This window comes from Fundulus heteroclitus, chromosome 23 (assembly GCF_011125445.2).
Source record: "Fundulus heteroclitus isolate FHET01 chromosome 23, MU-UCD_Fhet_4.1, whole genome shotgun sequence".
Classification (NCBI taxonomy): Eukaryota; Metazoa; Chordata; class Actinopteri; order Cyprinodontiformes; family Fundulidae; genus Fundulus; species Fundulus heteroclitus.
In genome coordinates this window covers 6,579,569-6,599,510 of record NC_046383.1, presented here as the reverse complement: position 1 = coordinate 6,599,510, position 19,942 = coordinate 6,579,569, and the positions used below count along the sequence as shown (strand labels likewise).

General features: G+C 38.2%; 1 protein-coding gene across 3 annotated transcripts in view; it reads left to right on the top strand.

Annotated features, from left to right (window-relative positions):
* Nucleotides 1–15,669: 15,669 nt before the first annotated feature.
* Nucleotides 15,670–19,942, top strand: part of fgf13a (fibroblast growth factor 13a) — a 142,553-nt gene continuing 138,280 nt past the window's right edge. The window contains exons 1-2 of one of the 3 annotated variants that reach the window (XM_021316002.2): nt 15,670–15,919; nt 18,576–18,723. In XM_021316002.2, the coding sequence (XP_021171677.1) occupies nt 18,675–18,723 (49 nt within the window). In that variant the 5' untranslated portion in view covers nt 15,670–15,919; nt 18,576–18,674. Of the gene's footprint in view, nt 15,920–17,678; nt 18,308–18,575; nt 18,724–19,942 lie in introns of those variants that run through there. The other 2 variants (XM_036126916.1, XM_012861839.3) reach the window with 2 other exon arrangements.

The window sequence follows — 19,942 nt, the reverse complement described above, 5'->3', positions numbered from 1 at the left end:
GTTTCAAAGCTCCAGGAGTTTAATAGCTTTAATATAGCAGTCAAATTTATCCCTCGTGTCCTGCCTTGATTTAACCCCAACTGCTGAACACAACATAGAGTGACTCTGACTAGATTATTGTAGAACAGTTTCAGCACAAATAGTGAAAAATGAGTCATAGCTAGGGCATAAATTCATAAATAACTAAAAGCATTTGCTCTGAAATGGTTTTGATGGGATCGACATACCTGAAAAAGCCTACTCTCGTTTTCTTTATGTTCAGAAGAGCAACGAGAAAATAATGAGCCCGAAAGAACTTTTTGGAAAAAAATATTAAGAGACTTTAATTTTTGTACTTAGTTTATTTTCTGGGAAAATATTTAATTTGGGGAAACCAAATTAAATATTTTCATTGTTCATGAAAAGGATTGTTTCATATTAAATGCATTTCAACTTATTGTCGCTCAGCCCTGAGTTAAGCACAACTTTATTTAAAAATAATTTTTTTCCCCAGTTTTTTCTCATGGAACACGCATTGGGAAAAACTTTAAATTGAAGCTGCTGTAGAGCGTTTAAAGTTGTATTGGCCTAACAAAGCCCAGAGAGGAATAATAAAAATAGCACTTTAACAATTTACCACAAGGTGGCGAGGTTGCTGCAGAAACATTAAGTCTCCTCCAGAAAGGAGGAACTCAACTAGTTTCAAAATAGGAAAACTTGAAAGGGGCGTTTGGTGAGTTCAGTTTGAATTAATAAACCCTTCAAGCAGAAGCAAATCTATGCGAATAACAGGTTGGTGTCTATAAAATACAAATTTTTTGGTAAAAGTGTATAAACTGTCCGGTTTTACTTTGAATAGGGCTAAGGTTCATGTTTATTTATCTATTTTCCCTTTAGGGCAACTATCAACTTGTCTGTCTGTTCAGCAGCTAAAATATTGTTCCTTAATCATAATAAAATAATATAGAAATGCAAAACATTAATTGTATACATTTTGTTAAATTTTAAATACTCTATAAAAGCATATAGAGCAATGTACAGTGTATTTCAGTCTAAGGCAAAAATATGTACATTACAGTCAGATTTAATCAATCATATCAAGCCAGTTGGTTAAAAAAAGCTCTAATTAAGGAAATTAAGTTTGTAATCCGTACTTATTAAAATAACAACTAGTAAGTAAGAGAGTAAAGTATATTTATTAAGCGCCTTTCACAGACAAAGCAAACCAAAGAAAAACCAGTGAAACTCCAATTAAAAAAAAATACTAATAAGACTAAATCACATTCAACAAAAGGCCTTTTTTTTTTAAAAAAAAAGAAAAATTTTAACTGCTTCTTAAAAAAGTCCACTGTTGACTGATGGAGAATGGGCGGGAATAAACAAGACTCACTCTTTCTGGGTAAGTAAATTAAATAAAGGTTTGGGCTATACTGTTGCTCTTTTTACTTTCTTTTTTTCTGTTTGCATTAGTCAACTGAACTAATTTAAACTGAAGCCCAGCCAGTTGCGTAAAGTCTGTAACTTTGCAGTCAACTCTCGTATGGAGCAAACGTGTGAGAGTAGAGAGAATCCTTTCCCTTTTAACGGTTGGAAAGCTCAACCAAACCTGAGTCAGGACAGGTGGTTGTCTGATGGATGACAAAATGAAGGATTCATGGTAGAAAAACACTCAGAAGAACTTTTTATGCAAAAAAAAAATAAAAAATAAAGTCCAGAAAGTTAATCGCGACAAAACTTTACTATTCACTATGTCCAGTCAAAGACATAATTGAATATGGAAGCATGTTCTGTAGTAAAGAAAAACAAAGAGTGCTCACAGTCAATTCCTCCATCTGGGAAAGAGGCACAGCTAAAGACAGAACCACTGAGCCAGGAGTACTTTCTATGGTAAAAGAAAAGAACATAAAGAACACACAGAAAGAATGGCAGCAATATCTTTGTTAATGATTCCTGCTAGAAAAAAGACACATGGGTCAAGATTTTCCACACCAAACTAAAAACAGAGAGAAAATGGTTATAGCAGCATTTAATGCATGAAAGGAGAGTTACAGTGAAAGAAAGCGCTCTGCTGTTCAGCTGTTTAGTTGTTCATCATTCACGAATCACTATCTGATTCTAGTCCTAATATGTGTTTCTCACCTATGTTTAGATTTAAATATAAAAACTTTGATAAAACTTCTATTTGTTCATTATTTACTGTTGTGGAGCACATTTAACACCACGGGGTCATAACCTTGTTCTCCAGCTGGTTGAAAATGCTGTGGACAGTCTTTCTGTCACAACACAAGGACACAAATGGATCGCTGCATGAGTTTAAAACCTTTCTGTTCACCTTCAGAGCTTTGAAATGGCCCTGGCCCTAAATATACCCCAGACCTTTTGGTCTGGTATGCACATACCTAGAACTGCTAAATATTCTAAGGTTGCTTTTTGAAAGGGGGGTTGGGCCTTTACCATTAGCCACCAACCCAGTTTATAGAACCAAGGTGATTTTAATTTTACTTTTACAGCACATCTTGTTATTATTCTCTATCTTTCCAAATATATCTTATCCATCTCATAGAGCAGCATGTAAGGCATTTACAATAATATCTAATGATGTGGATTATTTATATTATCATAAGGACCACTAGCTGGACATGACATGAGTTTACACAAACTTTACCAAAGCTTTACTTTCTACCTGTTGCCCTCACAGCCTCTGCTAATCATCGAATACGGTCAGTCAATCCTCGAGAAAACGATGCGTTCAGGGACCTTGGCTACTAATTCAACATGCCAGCTAAAGATTTAGCTGTGGTGTCATTTTCGCGTCTGGTGTATAAGATGAAACCCACCGCTGGCTGTGTAATCCCCCCACGGGGAGTCCAGAGTCCTCTCAAGTGTTAAAAACTATCGACTGCGGGCATTTCTATTTCACTCAATCGCTTTGAGACTAAATAATTCATGCCTGAGTAATTAATGCTGTCTACTTGATGCAAGTGCTTCTCAATCTTCTCCACGCAGGACAAGTATCGGGGTTCAGTAGTAATAAATATGCTGGTATATAACGTGAATTTCAAACCTTCAGGGCTTTAAATAATGGGTTTTCGCCACAGCTGACGTCTCCTGTCCAGCCTCAGTCAAAACACACCCTCCGCTGCCTTCCCTGAGTCATATTTCTAAATCTGCTGCTGAGCTTCGTGGAGAGCATGCAGACTTCGTAATGTCATACATTCCTCAAAGTATCAGCCCAGTTTAACAGCAAGGAGGAAAAAGAATGATTGGGCTTATTGTCCATTGAGAGCTGAAGAAAGTTTAATCCGTAATCACAAAACTTGCATTCAGAGTTGACTTTTTCCAGGTAGTGTGAATGAAGAGTAGAATGTAAAGTAATCTGCAGATGCCCATTGTTTGAAGAGGATCTCCCTGACTTGTCTGTCTTTTGTTGTTCTTTTGCACCACCGCTGGGTTGGGGAGTCTGCTCCGACTCCAATTAGATTAGTCACCACAGTGGAGGTCCGTGTCAGGCCCTCGCAGATAGTAAAATCTCTGATGCTTGCTCCGTACTATCGATTGTTTCTGCGTTGCATCTCCTGGGATGTGGGGGAGTTCAGGCGGTCCAGATTTATTTTATTCTGTTTTACCGTAGTTTTTTTTTTTTTCCTCCGGGAATGAATTGTCTGCAAAAAGGTCACGTTTTGGATCTGGTTAAAAAAAGAAAAAAGCAACAAAAAAGAAAAAAAAAAGATTTTTTTTTTGTTGTGAATCATAATATTTTGTTGATGTGATTCCGGAGAATCAGTTGAACTACATCACAGCAGGAATCATGAGTTCAGTGCTTTGCAAATGTATCGTCCCCTTTGAACTTTTGCACATTTTTTCATGTTATAATGAACTCAACTTCAACATATTGTGTTGAGGTTTTCTGCCATCAACCAACTTCCTGGCTTCTGTAGTTGCAAATCCTGGGGAGTATGTCTCTATCATCTTTGCACAGGTCTGGATCTTTACTGGACCATTCAAACCACGAATAAGCTTTGATCTAAACCATTCAATTGTACCTTTGGGTATGTGCTTAGAGTTATTGTCTTACTGAAAGGTCAACCTCCACTCTAGTCTTGTAGACTCTAACAGTTTTTATTTTTCAGACTTATCCTGTAATTACTCCATCAGCCCTGACCAGGTTCCTTGTCTCTGCAGAAGCACAGTGTTAGAAACCTGGAGAGAAAATGGTGCTCTACACATCTAGAGGAATTCTACTTAAACTGGAAAAATAGTCTAATGTTGTATAAAAATATCCCTCGCCGAGCTAGAGCAGCATATTTTTCATCACTAACAGAGGAGAATAAGAATTATTCCCTAACGGTTACCATCACCTCTCGAGTAAGCTAAACCTCCAAACAATATTCTGAGATTCATCAACACATTCATAAACCCCACCTGTCCTCTCCTGTGTGCAGTTGAAGACCCGTTCTGTGTACCAGATTAATTACTCAACCAATCAAATATATTTCCTAAACTCTTTCCCTGTCTCCTGAGTGTGTTCTGGATGTGGGTCAAGCCACTGAAAACCATGACAGTAGCTGTAGAACCTGATCTGCGTTTGGACTGTTTAGATGCAGATGAGCTTTCTGAGTTATCTAAAATATCAACTTCATCTAAACCTTTAATTTGAATGTTAGAGCCAATCCCAACCCAATTATTCAAGGACGTATTCCCTTTGATCACAGCCCCCATTTTAGATATGATTAATCTAACCTTAATAAATGGATATGTACCACAGGCTTTTAAGGTAGCTGGAACAAAACCTTTACTTGAGGAACCTTCTTTTGATCACGACTGAATAATTGACAGACCTATTTTTAATTTTTCTTTCCTAACTAAAATTCTTGTGAAAATTGCTGCTAATCCCACAAGCCTACTTTCTTCAAGAGCAGTTAGGCTTCGACATTAGTTACTGAGGCAGTAAATGCTTAGTCAAAACATAAAATATATCACAGTTTGGAGAAATATCTCTCCCAATGCCAACAGCAAACTAGAGATTTTATCATTCTTATTTATTATGAAAATATTGACAAAATCTCACTGTGGTGAAGAAAAAAAACTCTTTATATTAAGATAAGATAAGATAATCTAATATAAGATAAGATAGTCTTTATTGATCTCACAATGGAGAAATTCACTCGTCACATCAGCTCATACAAGAGGTGCAGAGTAGGGAAGGTGCATTCAGTTATATACAGTGAATCTTCATATATACAATGGATCAAAGAAAAAAAAAAAAGAATAACAAAAAAATACAAAAAAAAGAAATAGGAATGGGCATATGATGTCTTATTTACATTCATAGTGGTCTATATATATATATATATATATATATATATATATATATATATATATATATATACGTATATCTATACGCCTACATTACATTGAATTAAAAGGCTTGCTGTCAGAAAAGAAGCCCATTTTAAAAAGGGAGTAAAGGATTGACACTTAACGTGACAGCATTTACGTTATCACCTTCCCTCTAGCTATTTTGTATAATTAGCTAAATGCTTGGGTGCAGAAGATGGATTCCTGTTAATTACTTGCATCGTCACGCCATCGTTCAAACACACCAGTCCCGAGGTGAATGCATGTCACGCCTTCAGCTCTAAACCTATAGAATCGATCAATCAACGAAACACACCTTATATAATACATTAAACAAAAGAGGAATAGAAATACTGTACATGGTACTGAGAAACATAGAAAGATACATAATATAGTTAAAATTAGCCCCGGAGAAACCCAAAAATCTCCCTCTCCCTAAGTAGCGTTTGGCAGCAGTAGGTAGGAAACGGTCCCTTTTAAGAGGAAGCACCCTCCGGCAGAGCCAGGCTCAGCATGGGCGGCCATCTGCCTCGTCCGGTTAAGGTGAACTCAGAGCCCAGAAAGAAAGGATGAGCTGTGAAAAAAAAGGACAAGCAACAAAAAAGCTGAGTGACCACAAAATTGGAAAAAGCAGGCAAATCCGAGCCAATTAACCAACTAGGCTAACAAGTATAAATTGTAGGCACAAAGAATGTTTTTGTTTTCCCATCAATACGTCGTCTGCAGAATTCAATTTGTTACTTATTTGTTCCTATTTAATCGCTCTGGTTATAGAAAGCTGTTGTTTTTATGTGTGTTTCAGTCATTTGGTTTCTGTTACTTTGGTACTATGCTGGATGATTTTAATCTTCTGGGAGACTCATCCCGTCAGAGACGTACATCCGCCATGTTAGGAAGGCAGTTTGGTTTCAGAGGTGATAAATCCTCCCTGATGATACAGGATGACTGGTAAGTACTGGCTGTGGTCAGTCGCTGTTTCCTAAGTTCTTGCAGAGATATTTTCACCAGCCAGATTTTTTTTTAAAGAGAGCTTTAGGCATCAACGTATAATTGTCAGAATAAAAAAAAAAAAAATCTGAATCCTTTCCAAAGCCCTGACAGGATATTATTCTGTAGACTTTAATATTTTATTGTATTCATTCCTGATCAAAAAACTAATTTTGACAGTGCAAGCTGCTACCTAGTTGTAAAGTTTTGTTAGAGCTTGCTTCTTTTCTTACTTCCTTCTTCCTAGTTGCTTTATGTCCTTTTTTTAGTCTTGATCACTGTGGAGTAGAGAAAGTCTGTGACTCTGGAAGGAGCTCTTCTTGCTGCCTGGGATGGGAAAGTCACCGGCCTCACTTTTCTTCTTCCTGGATGTCTTTGGCACCGGGTTGCAAAAACTGCATTTTTTTTTAGCATTTGAGTCACTGACAGATGTTCCAGATGAGGGTATGCTTTTTCTGGTTGATTTCCTGATGTGCCTGAGGCTAAGCAGCATTGTTTTAAGCTTCAGAAGCTTTATCATCCTTTTCAGTAATAATTGGCCTTTTTTTTTTTTTTTTTGCATTCAGCTAATTCATTTCAGCATTTTTTTCCCTCTCAGTCTAATAGTGACCTCCTGATCCAGTCTATTACTGAACACGACCAGAGGTCATGAGCAGCCAAGAGTAGCTGATCAATGGAAGAACATTGCATCCCTTAGATTTTGTGTTAAGGACACAACTTTACCCCGGACACTTTTCCAATCTTTTCTAAGTGAAAAAGCAGCCAAAACCAAAGAAAAACTTTGGAAAGCATCCAGATAGCTGTTAAATAAGACCATTCTCCTGGGTTATTTGTTGATTTATTTTATTTTTATTTTTGCTGTATCTCTCACTTAAAACCTACCAAGTATTGTCATTGTTGAAAAAATTCTTTATTGTGATCTTTAAAAGACCAATTTTTTTTTCTTTGTGTGCGTCAAAGAAACCGAGGTGTGGAAGTTTATGGACTTGAAGGATTAAAAATAATGAATGGATCAGAATCAGTTAATTAGAAAATATTAGTGGTGGTCATTGCGTTAATTAGAAAAAGGAAAAAAAAATAAAATAAACATGAACCTCCTACAATTTGGTACAATTACTTCATCAACTTTCCCTTCACCTCTGGGGTAAATAGTTACTAATAATGAGATAATTTTTCATTTGGGTTATATGACCCAGGGTGACAAAATCTAGGGGGCCGCAAAAGACCAAAATCATCAGTCAGTTGCAGCCATAATGAGTTTTCTGAGATTTAGTTTTATTTTATTTTTTGAGGGGAGTTATCAACTCCACAGGTAATGGGAACCCACCTGTGTTATGTAGGCTCTCCAATTAACTGCTAAATTATTCAGAGGAGCACAAGTTCAGCTTTATTCCAGGACTTGCACTGATTTCTATTCCCCCTTTTTTTTGCTTCATAACACATATTGAGATTATTTTCTAACTTTTTGATTGTTTTTTAAAAGGCAAGACTGCTTCAGAGATGTTGATGAATATTTGACTTATGACTGTAAAAGATGCCAAAGTGGTTTGATGTGCAAGTTGGAAGCTTGACAACTTCCTGCTTTTGGTGTGTCCAGCAGGACGATTTGGTGAATCGTCATTCGATGCTAAACATCATTAGCGGTATGAGGATGTTGTTATCATGGATGCAAATTACAAAAACGAGAAGTTGTGACAGGAACTACTTAAAAACACCAAAATGTAGCAGTAAAGTTCATGCAGAAGGGAGCTAGTCAGAACAAATTGGACATGAAGTGCACCTTTGGGTAGAGCTGGAAGGATTTCTACAACAGTAAAGTGCAAGTAAATTCAAGCAAAATGTAAAGCAAACAGGATCAAAACTAAGATGATGTTTGAAGGTCAGGACTGGTTTGGTGTTTTCCATTGTGCAGAAATGGAAGCATCTCCAGTTTTTGTGGTAATTAACGATGACTTTACCAGATGTTATTATGCATATAGCAGCCAAAATGTTTTCCTCTTGACTCATTTGGATTAGAAAGAGGGACTTGCCCAGGACCTTTTTCATGCAAGAACTTCTGCTAATATTATTATATGATTATGTTCCATAATGCAGACGAACAGAGCAACACCCTTGTCTTTGGAGGATAAGCAGATATATGGGAGCAATCATTGTCTCGGCTTTACAAAGCCTGTGAGTCAAATAAATTAATCTGTTGCAAAAGACATTTATAAAAACCCAACAAACCTTTCTCTTGGTATTTTCCATCTTTGAACATGTGGGCAGACAAGTGTACAAAAAATGTAATTGTTTTATAACAACACTCAAAAACTAAAAGCAAAATTGTGCCATCAGGCCTTCTTCACAACACTATAGTATTTTAAGGTTGTACAATAATATCCATAGGGAGCTGCATGGAGGATGAGAGTGTCCCTCAAAGCAAACGCCTACTTCACCCTCCTCTTGATGAATCATTGACATTAATGTGATATTTCAGATAGCTTACTGCATAAATTACTGATTTTACTGACTTAAATGCTGCATATTTTACGCCCAATAGCACATATGCCCTTATATATACAAAAAGCCTTTCTTATCTTCCTGAGGAACGTTTTATTGTCTTTCAAAAAATATTCACACCACTCTTTATAACATAAAAATCCAAAATTGGTAAATAAAGTCCATTGGTGTTGTGTAAGTTACTCTCAGTGGAAAAACAGCTGTTTTGTGAAGGCCTCAAAAGCTTGTTAGAGAACATTAGTGAACAAGAAGCATCATGAAGACTGAGTTAAATAGAACGGGACAGTTGAACCATGGTTAGATTAGTACTATACTAACTTAAGCCATCATTTAAAAGTGGAAAGAGTGCTGCACCAATCAAACGCGTTAAAAGACACTGCCGTCCTCCTTAACTGACCAGCCCAGCAAGAAGAGCATTTACCAAAGAAGCAGCCAAGTGGTCCAAACTCTGGAGGAACTGTATAGATCTTCTGCTCAGGTAGGAGAACTGTTAGAGAACTGTTAGTTTTACTCTTTATAAATCTATGGGGATAAAATGCAATGATATAAAGCCGTTATTTGAAAGAAAGCCAACAGGAGTCCTATTTGCAGAGAACAGACGAAGAAGGTGCTTTGATGAGTTGGAACAAATTCAATTATTACGACTATACACAAAATGCTATGTGTAGCAATAAACTAATTTTACACAGCAGCCTGTACACACTGTTCCTATACTTAAGGATTGAGGTAGAACCATCATGCTGTGGGATGCTTTTCTTCTCTGATTACAGCGACAGATGTCAGACTCAGCTACAGTGAATGCAGGGGATTCCTGGGCGCAAACCTGATAGAAGCTGCAAATGACTTGGGACTGCTGCTCCGGTTGTCCTTCCAGCTGGACAACCCAAGCATGCAAACAGGCCTACAGTGGATTGCATTAGATGAAAGCACATTCTTTTGTGGGACATGACCCTAACCCCAAATCTAATTTGGGATTTATGGCATGAATTTTAAAAAAGAATGATGTTCCTAGATGCTCTCCGTCCTGTGTAGCTGGACTTTTTTATTTTGCATAAATAAATAAAGCCAAAAAACTTCAATCTCTGTCTGTGCAAATCTGTTATGAGCATGAGGCTGACCATAATGTTTGTGCCACACGCTAGAAATTTATATTGTTATTTTTTGACTTCACTCAAAAATTATGCACCGTATACAACCTATGACCTGCACATAAATTAAGTTATTCCTTCTTACCTTTATTCGGGTGCATCACAGTAAAAGGTGCTTGATTCAAGCATTTTCAAATTTTTATTGCCTAAAAAATGAAAACCGTTCATCTTTTTTTAATAATCTCCCCTGCATTACTCTGTAATACTCTATGTGTTTGTGTGTCACATAAAATCTCAATAAAATACATAAAGGTTTGTGGTTTTAAAGTGTCAAAATGTAAAAGCAAAAAGCCAGCATGGGTATAGTTTCTTTTGTACGGCAGTGTTGGTGAAACCGGTGACTCGTGTAAAGTTATTTAATTTTACATAATTATGAGAAAATAATGTGTCACAGTAAATTGATCTCTCACTGAATTGTAATCTAGTCTAAGCAATTAACAGAGAAAGGTTAGTGTGCCAGTGAGCCATCAGTATTTACATCTTAATTTTAGGGTGCAAGACAACAAAGCAGTAGGACCTGACTGCTGCTCATGCAATTTAGCAAAGCTCACTTTTCCTCATAGCGTCCTGATGATGGATTCCCATGGTGAGCATATAAAAAAATGGGAGCTCAGATCAACTTCTGGTGCTGTGGTGCAGCAAGGCTTACAGTCGCTGGCGGCTCAGGGATGTTCAGCCACCGTTAATGACAACTGGAGCTCCCACAGCTGCTGGTCACAAAGTACCCTTGAAACTCTCTTGTTTTCTAGATTAATGTCAGATAAACACATTTATAAAAAAAAAAAAAAAAAAGCTGTATTGAATGGGACAAACTGGATGGAAACGGGAAATTCTTCTCACAAAAAAAACATGCTTTGGGTGCTAATTATTCACTTGCGTGTGGAAGAGTGAAGGCTTGATTTGGGTCAGCGGCTGCAGATGTGGCTCATGTGGTGTTCTGACATGAAGGCTATAAAAATGCAATCTTGGGAGCGGCTACGTCGATTATCTGACACGCGGGAGAGAAATATGACAGCATGAGTTAGATTTGGACATCTGACCTGTAATGATTTTTGAATTAATTTGCTGACTCTTTCATGCTCTTTGAAATTAATTTTGGACCGTTGACACATGAAGATGATAAAACAAATTATATATAAAATATGGATGAATAATTATCGAAGCCATGACTTTTACCCAAAATCTAGAACACCTGTATACATTCAAATATTGTAAGTCCTTTTTACTATATTTTTCTCAACCGTTTTGCATTTGCCTCTCCTGCATATTTTAACAATTGTTTTAATTTATGACAAATAAGTAAGCATTACATATTTTTTATAATGTATTGTAATGACTTTGTCACACTTTACAATAACATTGTCCCAAGTGTTGAATGTTTTTTTAATAGTCCCCTAATGCTCCTGAAATATACCCAGCTCTCTTATTTAATTCTCAAGTGTCACCAGAGGTGGCAAACTGTGCAACTTGGACAGTGTTGGGCGTGTGAGGCGATTGATTGTGGAAAAATTCAATTTTTGTCTCCCAGCAGACACTAATTCTCCAAGCAGTCCTTGACCTCACTGATGAAAGCTTGAACCAGTTGTCATTATCACCACCCCTGCAAGAGGAGCGGCCTGATTACCTAATCAGCTACACCAGCAGCTTGAATGCTGCAGGCACCTTCAATTGAATTTGATTACGTTTACTAATTGACAAGAACGGTATCAAAGTATTCAGCAACATCAAGGCGTCATCACCTTGTTCCTCAGACCTATAAAGTTATCCACACTACCGGTTTGGGCTTCGCTACAAGAAACAGGAAGTATTGATTTTGATAATAGCCCCACTTATTAACTGCTTTCTTTGGCATAAAATTGTTTCAGATTTTGTATTGTTGGTTTGCCCTTGCCAGGTGTTCCGAAACATTAATTTGTTTCAGGCTTTGTATTGTTGCTTTTATACTACCGTACTTAAGAGATGTATCCCAGTTTAAAGTGCAGCTGGAATTTGTGTTACTCCATGCAACGCTAAGTTAATTAGGAAGTTACCATGCCGTGACATTGAATCTATAGTTTGCAGAAGTATTTTTTGCATTTGCAGATTCCAGCTTTTTAATGTGTCACAGCTAATTTCATACCTTTTTGTGCTATTTTGATGTGTTTCCCAAGTCATTGTGTTCAGAAATGCCCAGTTATTCTCATTTATCTGTGTTTACATCAGTCTTGCAGTCCTCGATTTCATTGGAAGTTGGTTTATCCACAGGATTTTGGTTTTAAGTTGAGTAGTTGCACGCATCTTAACCTGTTTCTATAAAACCCTATTTGGTTCAGAGCGGTGAGGTTGATGCAATATTAGATTCAATGAGACTCAATGAAAGACTAAAAAATCTTTGAATCCTTTGAAGATTTTAAAAAATGTTCTTACTTAAAAAATGATTTTCCACAATAAGTAATTCAGTAGTTTTGAAGAATTTATAAGTTATTGTGAATAGAAACATATTTCAGTCATACAATTATGCAACTAGACCTGGTAATTTAAGTTATATTTATTATTTGCTTCAGAAATTATAATCACAATAAACTTCTTATAATTTAGAAATGCAACATGCCTGGTAACACAGGCACCCGTAGTAAAGATGTGCATCTTGAATTGTGCTTGCCTAATCTAACCTAATATAATTTAAAATCTAATCTTTAATTTATTTCATATATTCAGTTGAAACAAATATCCAGTGTTCAGAAATATTTTTCTACAAAATTGTTTGCAACATGATTATTGGCGCTTATACCAATTTCTGTTAAATACATATAACAAGCTAATTCTTATGACATTCATCATTTTCTTGAGTTCAATATTGTTATATATTATTTATATTATAGCATTCAGTGACTTTGTTTTTCCCCTTGGACTATAAATGTGTCCTGACACCGATGCTCCTTTGCATTAGCTGTTCCTAAAAATGGGAAAGACAGTGCAGAGTTAGGAAGATGGTAAGAGAAGTAAGAAAAAATCTACAAACCTCACAGCAGGTGAACTGCAACCAATGCATGAGTGTGAGATTATACTACTGCATAAGAAGAAGAGTTTTTAAAAGGCTTTTCTAAAAAAATTTCAAGCCTGTCAATACATCCACACTACCTGTTTTGGCTTCTCTACAAGAAGTTGTTTTGCACAAATTATAATCTACACAAGGTTGTCCTTCATCAGAGGAATGGCCATAAAGGTTTTTAGGACTACGTCTAAAAGATTGTGCCTTGTGATATGTGTTGAGAAAGATGGATTATGTTGACTGCCAAAAAAAAAAAAAGACCAGAGAAAAATATGGGTTTCTGAATACTAACCTTGCCGGCAAGATGAATTCTCGTAGTATTTGTGTGTTCACAAACACACGAGAATTCATCTTGTACCTCTCCAGTTTAATGTTTGTGTCCGAACCAAAGCTGGTTTGGGCCAATCACGTTGCAGTATTATGGTTTAAGGCGGGACATAGAGCTGTGATGAAAACAAGAGCTGATGAGCCCGCAGCCGAACCAAAATAAACGTGGCAGCGCAGGAAGACGCACGCGTAGCTGCTGCCATCACATCTGTTTTGTAGGAATCCACTGCTTCATCTTTGAAAGCAAAACAGCAACTAGCTTACATTTTTGTAGGTTCTCATGACTCGTGCTGTTTATATTTTAATTTATACCATGATTGGCTAAAATCAACCTTTGGTGTCTGGGCACTAGATGTTGCTTTGCCGAATCAGCTTGCAGAATTCTGCTGAATGTCCCTCCTTTCCCCAAACGGTTTGGATAGGAAGAGTCCCAGATTGATAATTTGCAGAATTTAGAGTGCTACACATTATGAGTCTGGCTGGCCAGGTTAGGATTATACATATTTTAGTTGAAATTAAAACTTTGGATGCTGAGCTTGCACTGAAAGTAACTGATAAATAAATGTGTTGTTACTATATGATATTTGTAATGCTATGTCAAAGTGTTCTTGTTATGATTACAATAATCCTTAATGGGCTGCTTGTAACAAAGGTAGCTTTAACCTTTATACTAAGCATGCAGATGCTACTAAATGTTAATTATTTTAGCATTCAAACTGACTGCCCAGTGGCACAGCGGGTAGCATGCGTCGGTTCTCTCCGGGTACTCTGGCTTCCTCCCACAGTCCAAAAACATGACTGTTAGGTTAATTGGCCTCTCTAAACTCTCCTTAGATGTAAGAATGGTTGTTTGTCCTGTTTGTCTCTGTGTTGCCCTGCGATAGACTGGCGACCTTTCCAGAGTGTACCCCACTTCTCGCCCATTGACACCAGCACCCCACGCGACCACACAAGGGATAGACGTATTGGGTAATGGATGGATGGATGGATAGCATTAGAACTTCAACAATCTCAATTGAAAATCATTAAAATGACATCCTGAATTCAATCAATTGATCCCTTGCAGTTCTCTTCCTCAAATCTGCTTAAACTGCATGATTTAGAGAAGCGTACAAATGCATAAAATTCAGTCAGAGCACCCATAAGCAAGGCACTCTCTTGAATAAATGTCCCTTTCATGCCTTGAGTGATTTATTGTTCTGTAGAATATCAGCGTCTTCTCAGCGTTTACAATTGAACAACCCATGCCGTTTATACTGAATGGCAATGTTTTTTAAAGATAAGTCCATGAAATTCCAAATATGTGTGATGTAGAACCTGGAGTGTCTTTCTACAGTTAATTATCTGACCCATACTAATATTTTATAATGTTAGTTTCAAAATCTATCTCTCATTACAACAATGATATCCCTAGGCAGTCAACTGTTGCAGGCTAGGGATGCACATAATGTGGTGTGTTTGGTAACAGAAGGGTAAAAAGCGGCTAATCAGGTATCATATAAAAAAGTTAATGTAAGCACTGTTGCATGGACAGCTCAGAAAAAAAGAAGAAAAAAAAACTTTTGCTAATCTGGCAATTTTGCTTATCAGGCACCCCTACATTACATCAATTCTCTGTTTACAAATGCAGTTTTATTTCAATTGAAAATGTATACACAAGCTTGCAAACTTGTCTGTCTGCATGTGTGGAGCAACGTGAGCTGAAAGCACAGTCATTGTTATCCGGCTGAAATGTTGCAATCAGCGGCCAAAAACAAGTGATTCAGAGTTATTTAGTGACATGGGTGGACAGAGCCTGGATATGACAGAGTGTGAGTCAGGAGTTTGCTACTGCCGAATCAAACATGCTCCGGGGCTTTGCTTTCAACAGGCTGAGGGCGGACGCAGCTCTGCTGGAAAGGTCAAAGCAGGTCACAGGCCATGGACACAGTGGGAACACACTCTGGTGACATTTACACTCTCTCTAACCCTTGTTCTTTATACAGTAGCTTGTCCAGTGGTCCATGTTGTGAGGCAGAACTGCACTGCTTGAGTATTTATGTTTATGTTGCTCTGTAGAGACTTTTGTTTTATTGCCCAGTCCAGTCAAATGTGAATGGAAATGAAATTGCAACTTTTATTCAGCATAACTGAGTTATTTTTGTTAAGAAACGGAAGAAAAATGGTTCAGTGTGGAAACTGTGCTGACAATTTGAGGAAAAGATACGTCACAACACCTAACAGTGTGTCCTTAAAACTCATAGAAGAAGATCTGAGCATGTCAAGAAAGTTCAGAGAGGGTCAAGTTTCTTCTAAAAATAACCATACAGATCTTGCAACCTTCAAACTGCAGGTCTTTGCCTTCTAACGCCACTGAATGGTGCAGACCTGCTCAACCTGGAGATGTCACATCACCCCTGAAAACATCTAACAAGGATTGGACCAGACTTCTAGATAAAAACTGAAACGTTTTGTGATTTTTGTTCTCACTTCAATATAGAAGCTGTTACTTGTCAGAGTAAACCGTCCATGTGGCAACGTTAGTATATGAAACTAGAGACCTGAACGGGAAGGTTGAGTTGCAGCTTCTAGGCTTCTGTGCTGTGTAAAGGTAAGGACTCTGCTATATTCATGTCCTTAAAAATCTAAAGTGGATTTTGTCGCCAGTAGAGCAACATGCAGTAAACAGTTTTTGTGTTTGCTTGCTGTTAAAGTTGTAAAACATTATGCAATATAAAACTGACTTCCTCCAAATCAAGTTTTTACATATGTCTCTGATGGCGTCACGTAAGGCAAAAGGAATTGATCACAGATGTTTTAAAGGAAGCCATTTCCTGTCTACAGTGTTTACGTTTTTCAACTAGCTTTGTGTGCCTCTTGTCCTCACCCAAATACACAAAAAGGACAATTCCCATTTTTTGCACTACTTTGCTTTTTTAAAAACATTGTATTTTGTTAAATATCTTAATGGAAATCCAGACTCGTGGCTGTGTTTTCATTGCCACTGTGACAATACTATTGCTATGGAGTATTAAGAGGATAACTTAAGAAAAGACAGAAGAGTTTAGTGGGAACTTCCCATGAGTGGGAACAGGAAAAAGTCATTAGAAAAAACATCTGACCATTTTGATAAAAAAGTGAGATGTATAAAGCAAGGGATCAGCTCTGTTGAAACTTAACATTTTAATTGAGACCAAATTTATAACCACACCAAAATGCATTAAGAGTGGGAGGATATGGACGACGGATTTGAATAAACTCTGTTGCACATATTTACAAATAGTAATAGACACCCACACGGAGTATAAGCTACACAAGGCATTGCTAAATAATCTGGCTGTTCACTGAGTGCTGCATCCAAACGTCTTAATGGGAAGTTGTCTGGGAGAAAAACCGCTGATGGTAAAGCCTCCCAAGAAACAGGGATAACCACAGCCTTGAGAGGATTGTGAAGCCAAACCCCATTGAGCTGGGTGAGAGTTACAAAGCCTGAACTGCAGCTGCAGTTAGTGCTTCAAGAGCCAAAAACAAAACAGATGGGTCCAGGACATGAGGCACAACTGTTGCATTACGTGCCTGATGCCACTCTCGAACCAAAGACACAAGTCAAAAGCCATTTGCTGGTTTTGCTTGGCTGTGTTTTATTAAGGCCATGGTCAGAGGAGCTGTACACCAGAAGATTTTACAGCACTTCATGCTTCCCTGCGCAGACAATCATGATGGAGACACTGATTTCATCTTCCAGCAGGACATGGCATCTCCTCTGCTGTCTCCGTGCTGGAACGGCCAGCAAATTTTGCCAAACCTTAACCCCAAAGAGCATCTATGAAGTATTGACAAAAGAAAGATGACCAGGGCCAACAATGCAGATAAGCTGAAGACCGCTATTAAAGTAAAATGGGCTTTTTTAACTCCTAATTGCCTCAAGGCCGTACCACACTGATGCAGTAATTCATGCAAACAGAGCCTAGAAAGCGCGTACTGTACGGCATATAGATGTTTCTGTATTAAATTCATTTTTGCAAATATTTTCAGAATAAAATCTTGAAACACACCCCACTGTCGGTTTAATCAATCTACACAATCTGAGCTCCGCCCCTTTTGAAAAATAAATAGCTGAAAATTATACCTTGAATAGGCCCCCCCCCCCATTTCAAACTTTATGCACCTGGCCCTTTGCAGCTCCCTGTACGTCTCTGCTTTCACACCAAAAGAAATGTTTTGTATGTAGTGAACTGGTAACAAAAAAACATTGTTTTTTTATTATTTAGGGTCTTTGTGTTACATAAGTGAGAGTCACTGCTTCACGTTGTCAGTTATGCCCTTAATAAAGCCCCTGTTCGGAGAATGCGCAGGCTGGATGTGAATGGGAAAACGCAATGCTCCGCCACCGAGGCGACTGAATGAGAGCAACAGCAAGATGGTGCGCGCCATGCAGCAGCAGCAGCAGCAGCAGCTCAGCCCCCTGCTGTAATTCTTCAGCGCATCGACAGCACAGCTCTCACACAGGCTGCTTTTATGGATGGGGCAGCTCGTTTACGTCCCAGCCGTGATACCGAGGTCTTAAAACCAATGTCCGCTGCGTGAATCGGCGCTGATACGGGCGGAGCGCTCTCACCCTGCGTGTCCTGTTGATTGTGCCCGCTGAGCGTTCAGGAGAGCAAAGGGAGAAAGGAAAAAAAAAAAAAAAAAAAAAAAAAAACGCCAGACGCCAAAAACAAAAAGCTGGTGGCAGAAGCTGCGCTGGATGGCATTCCTCTCTGGGTTTGTTAGATGGTGTGCTTCACTGTTTTGACTTCTATTTTTTTTACTTCAGGGGGGAAAAAGGCTGCGCTCTATTTCGCAGCTTTTTCTTTTTTCTTTTTTTTTTTGTTCCTCTGCTCTGGTCCTTTGTCATAGTAGATCGTGATTTTTTTTCTGGTACATAGCGGGATTCATGGTGGAAGCACTTCCTTTCATCAATGTGCATTGATGTAGGAGAAAACGTGGAGGAGATAAGGTGGGTAAAAACCGACCAACAGTCTGGAGATGCTGGCAGATCTGGTTCCGGATGTTCAGTGAAACTGTGCTGCTTCTTTTGTCGTGTGACATGCGAGTGTGTGCAGAGGGCAGCCGGAGTTGGATGCGTTCACTGATACCTAATTGAACTGCATCCCCCCCGCTGTCCTTTGTTAAGCTTCATTATGTGTCTATCACCAAACGCTGCTGTTCTCTTGTGGAAAATGAAAAAATAATGTGGTTCTCATCAGCATTTTCCCCCCTAACAGAACCCTTATCTCTGGGACGGTTTTCTCTGAGGACGGTCAGCAAATAGGGGGATTTCGATTTTTACCTAAATCGGGAATTACACATTCAAACTGGGATCTATGAGCGGAAAAGTGGCGAAAGCTAAAGAAGACAAGGATGCTTCCAAGGGTAAGAGACAAGCCTTGCCTTGCACGGACTGCTTTCATCCCTGAAGGGGAACATGCACCAGTTCCTTTCCCTGCATGCTCAAATCCCCCCTTTGAGGTTGTACAGCAGCCACTGGATGGGGATCCATTCCCAGCATGATACATTTGGGTTGTGAGAGCAATGCATTTTCTTCTGCAGGCCTACATGCTGCACAGTGTCCTGGTTTTAGATCACATGTTTTAATTGCATTCACAAAGGTGGATAATTTGGGCCATAAATCCCCTTGTAGACCTGTCTGCTTTCTCATAAAATAGGAATCTATATCCAAAGTAACGTCTCCAACGCTGGAATGATAATTATGTCACCCTGTTGTGTTACTGGCATCCTGTTGAAAGGTCCCTTTGTGTTTCTCGCTTGCACCGTCATTGCACAAGCGTGAGGTCTCACAGCCTGTGATCTCTGACGCAACAATGGAGCTCGGTATATATAATTTAAAAAAAATAATTAAAGTGCCTTTACATTGCCACGGAGACAGGGACAAGGTTGCCAGAGAAACGTGGCAGGATTAATTAGTGCTACCTGTTTCATCCACGGCATGGATTTGCACGACTCCTTCGCTCCCTTTGTGCTTGCTCTTAAACAACTTAGTAAATCTTTATAAAATATGAATGTATCTACAGTATTACATGGGTTAATTATTCTAGGAGTTTAAGAATTAGTTTAGTTGAACAGATATAGCCGTTTTTATTTTACACAGTATTACCCACCAGCATTTATGTTTATCTAATGTAATAAAGTAGCATTAGCAATGTGGCAGCAGAGCAAGCTTCGCTTATTTACAGCATACAGAAATAATTGAATCTCCTATTGTCACGTTCCGGATCAGTTTAAGGTGCTTACAACTACTCAATAACCTAATTGGCTTAAATTGGCAGCACAGCTTCAAGAGATTACGTTACTTGTTGATGTTGTTATGAAGGCTTTATATTACTATATATTACTATTAGGTAAATACAGCTGAAGCTAGGTGTTTACGTAGACTGTTATTTTCCCACTGTCTGGCATTAAATCAGGTTAAAAGTTGCATGTTTTAGGTCAGTTGGAATAACCAAAGTTATTTCTATCTACTAAATGACAAAATAATAAAATAGATATTTTCCTACTTTCTTCCAATTCAGAGGTTTGCAAACACCTTTTGTAATATGCAGCTTTTGAAAATGATGTTTTGATTATGTTATGT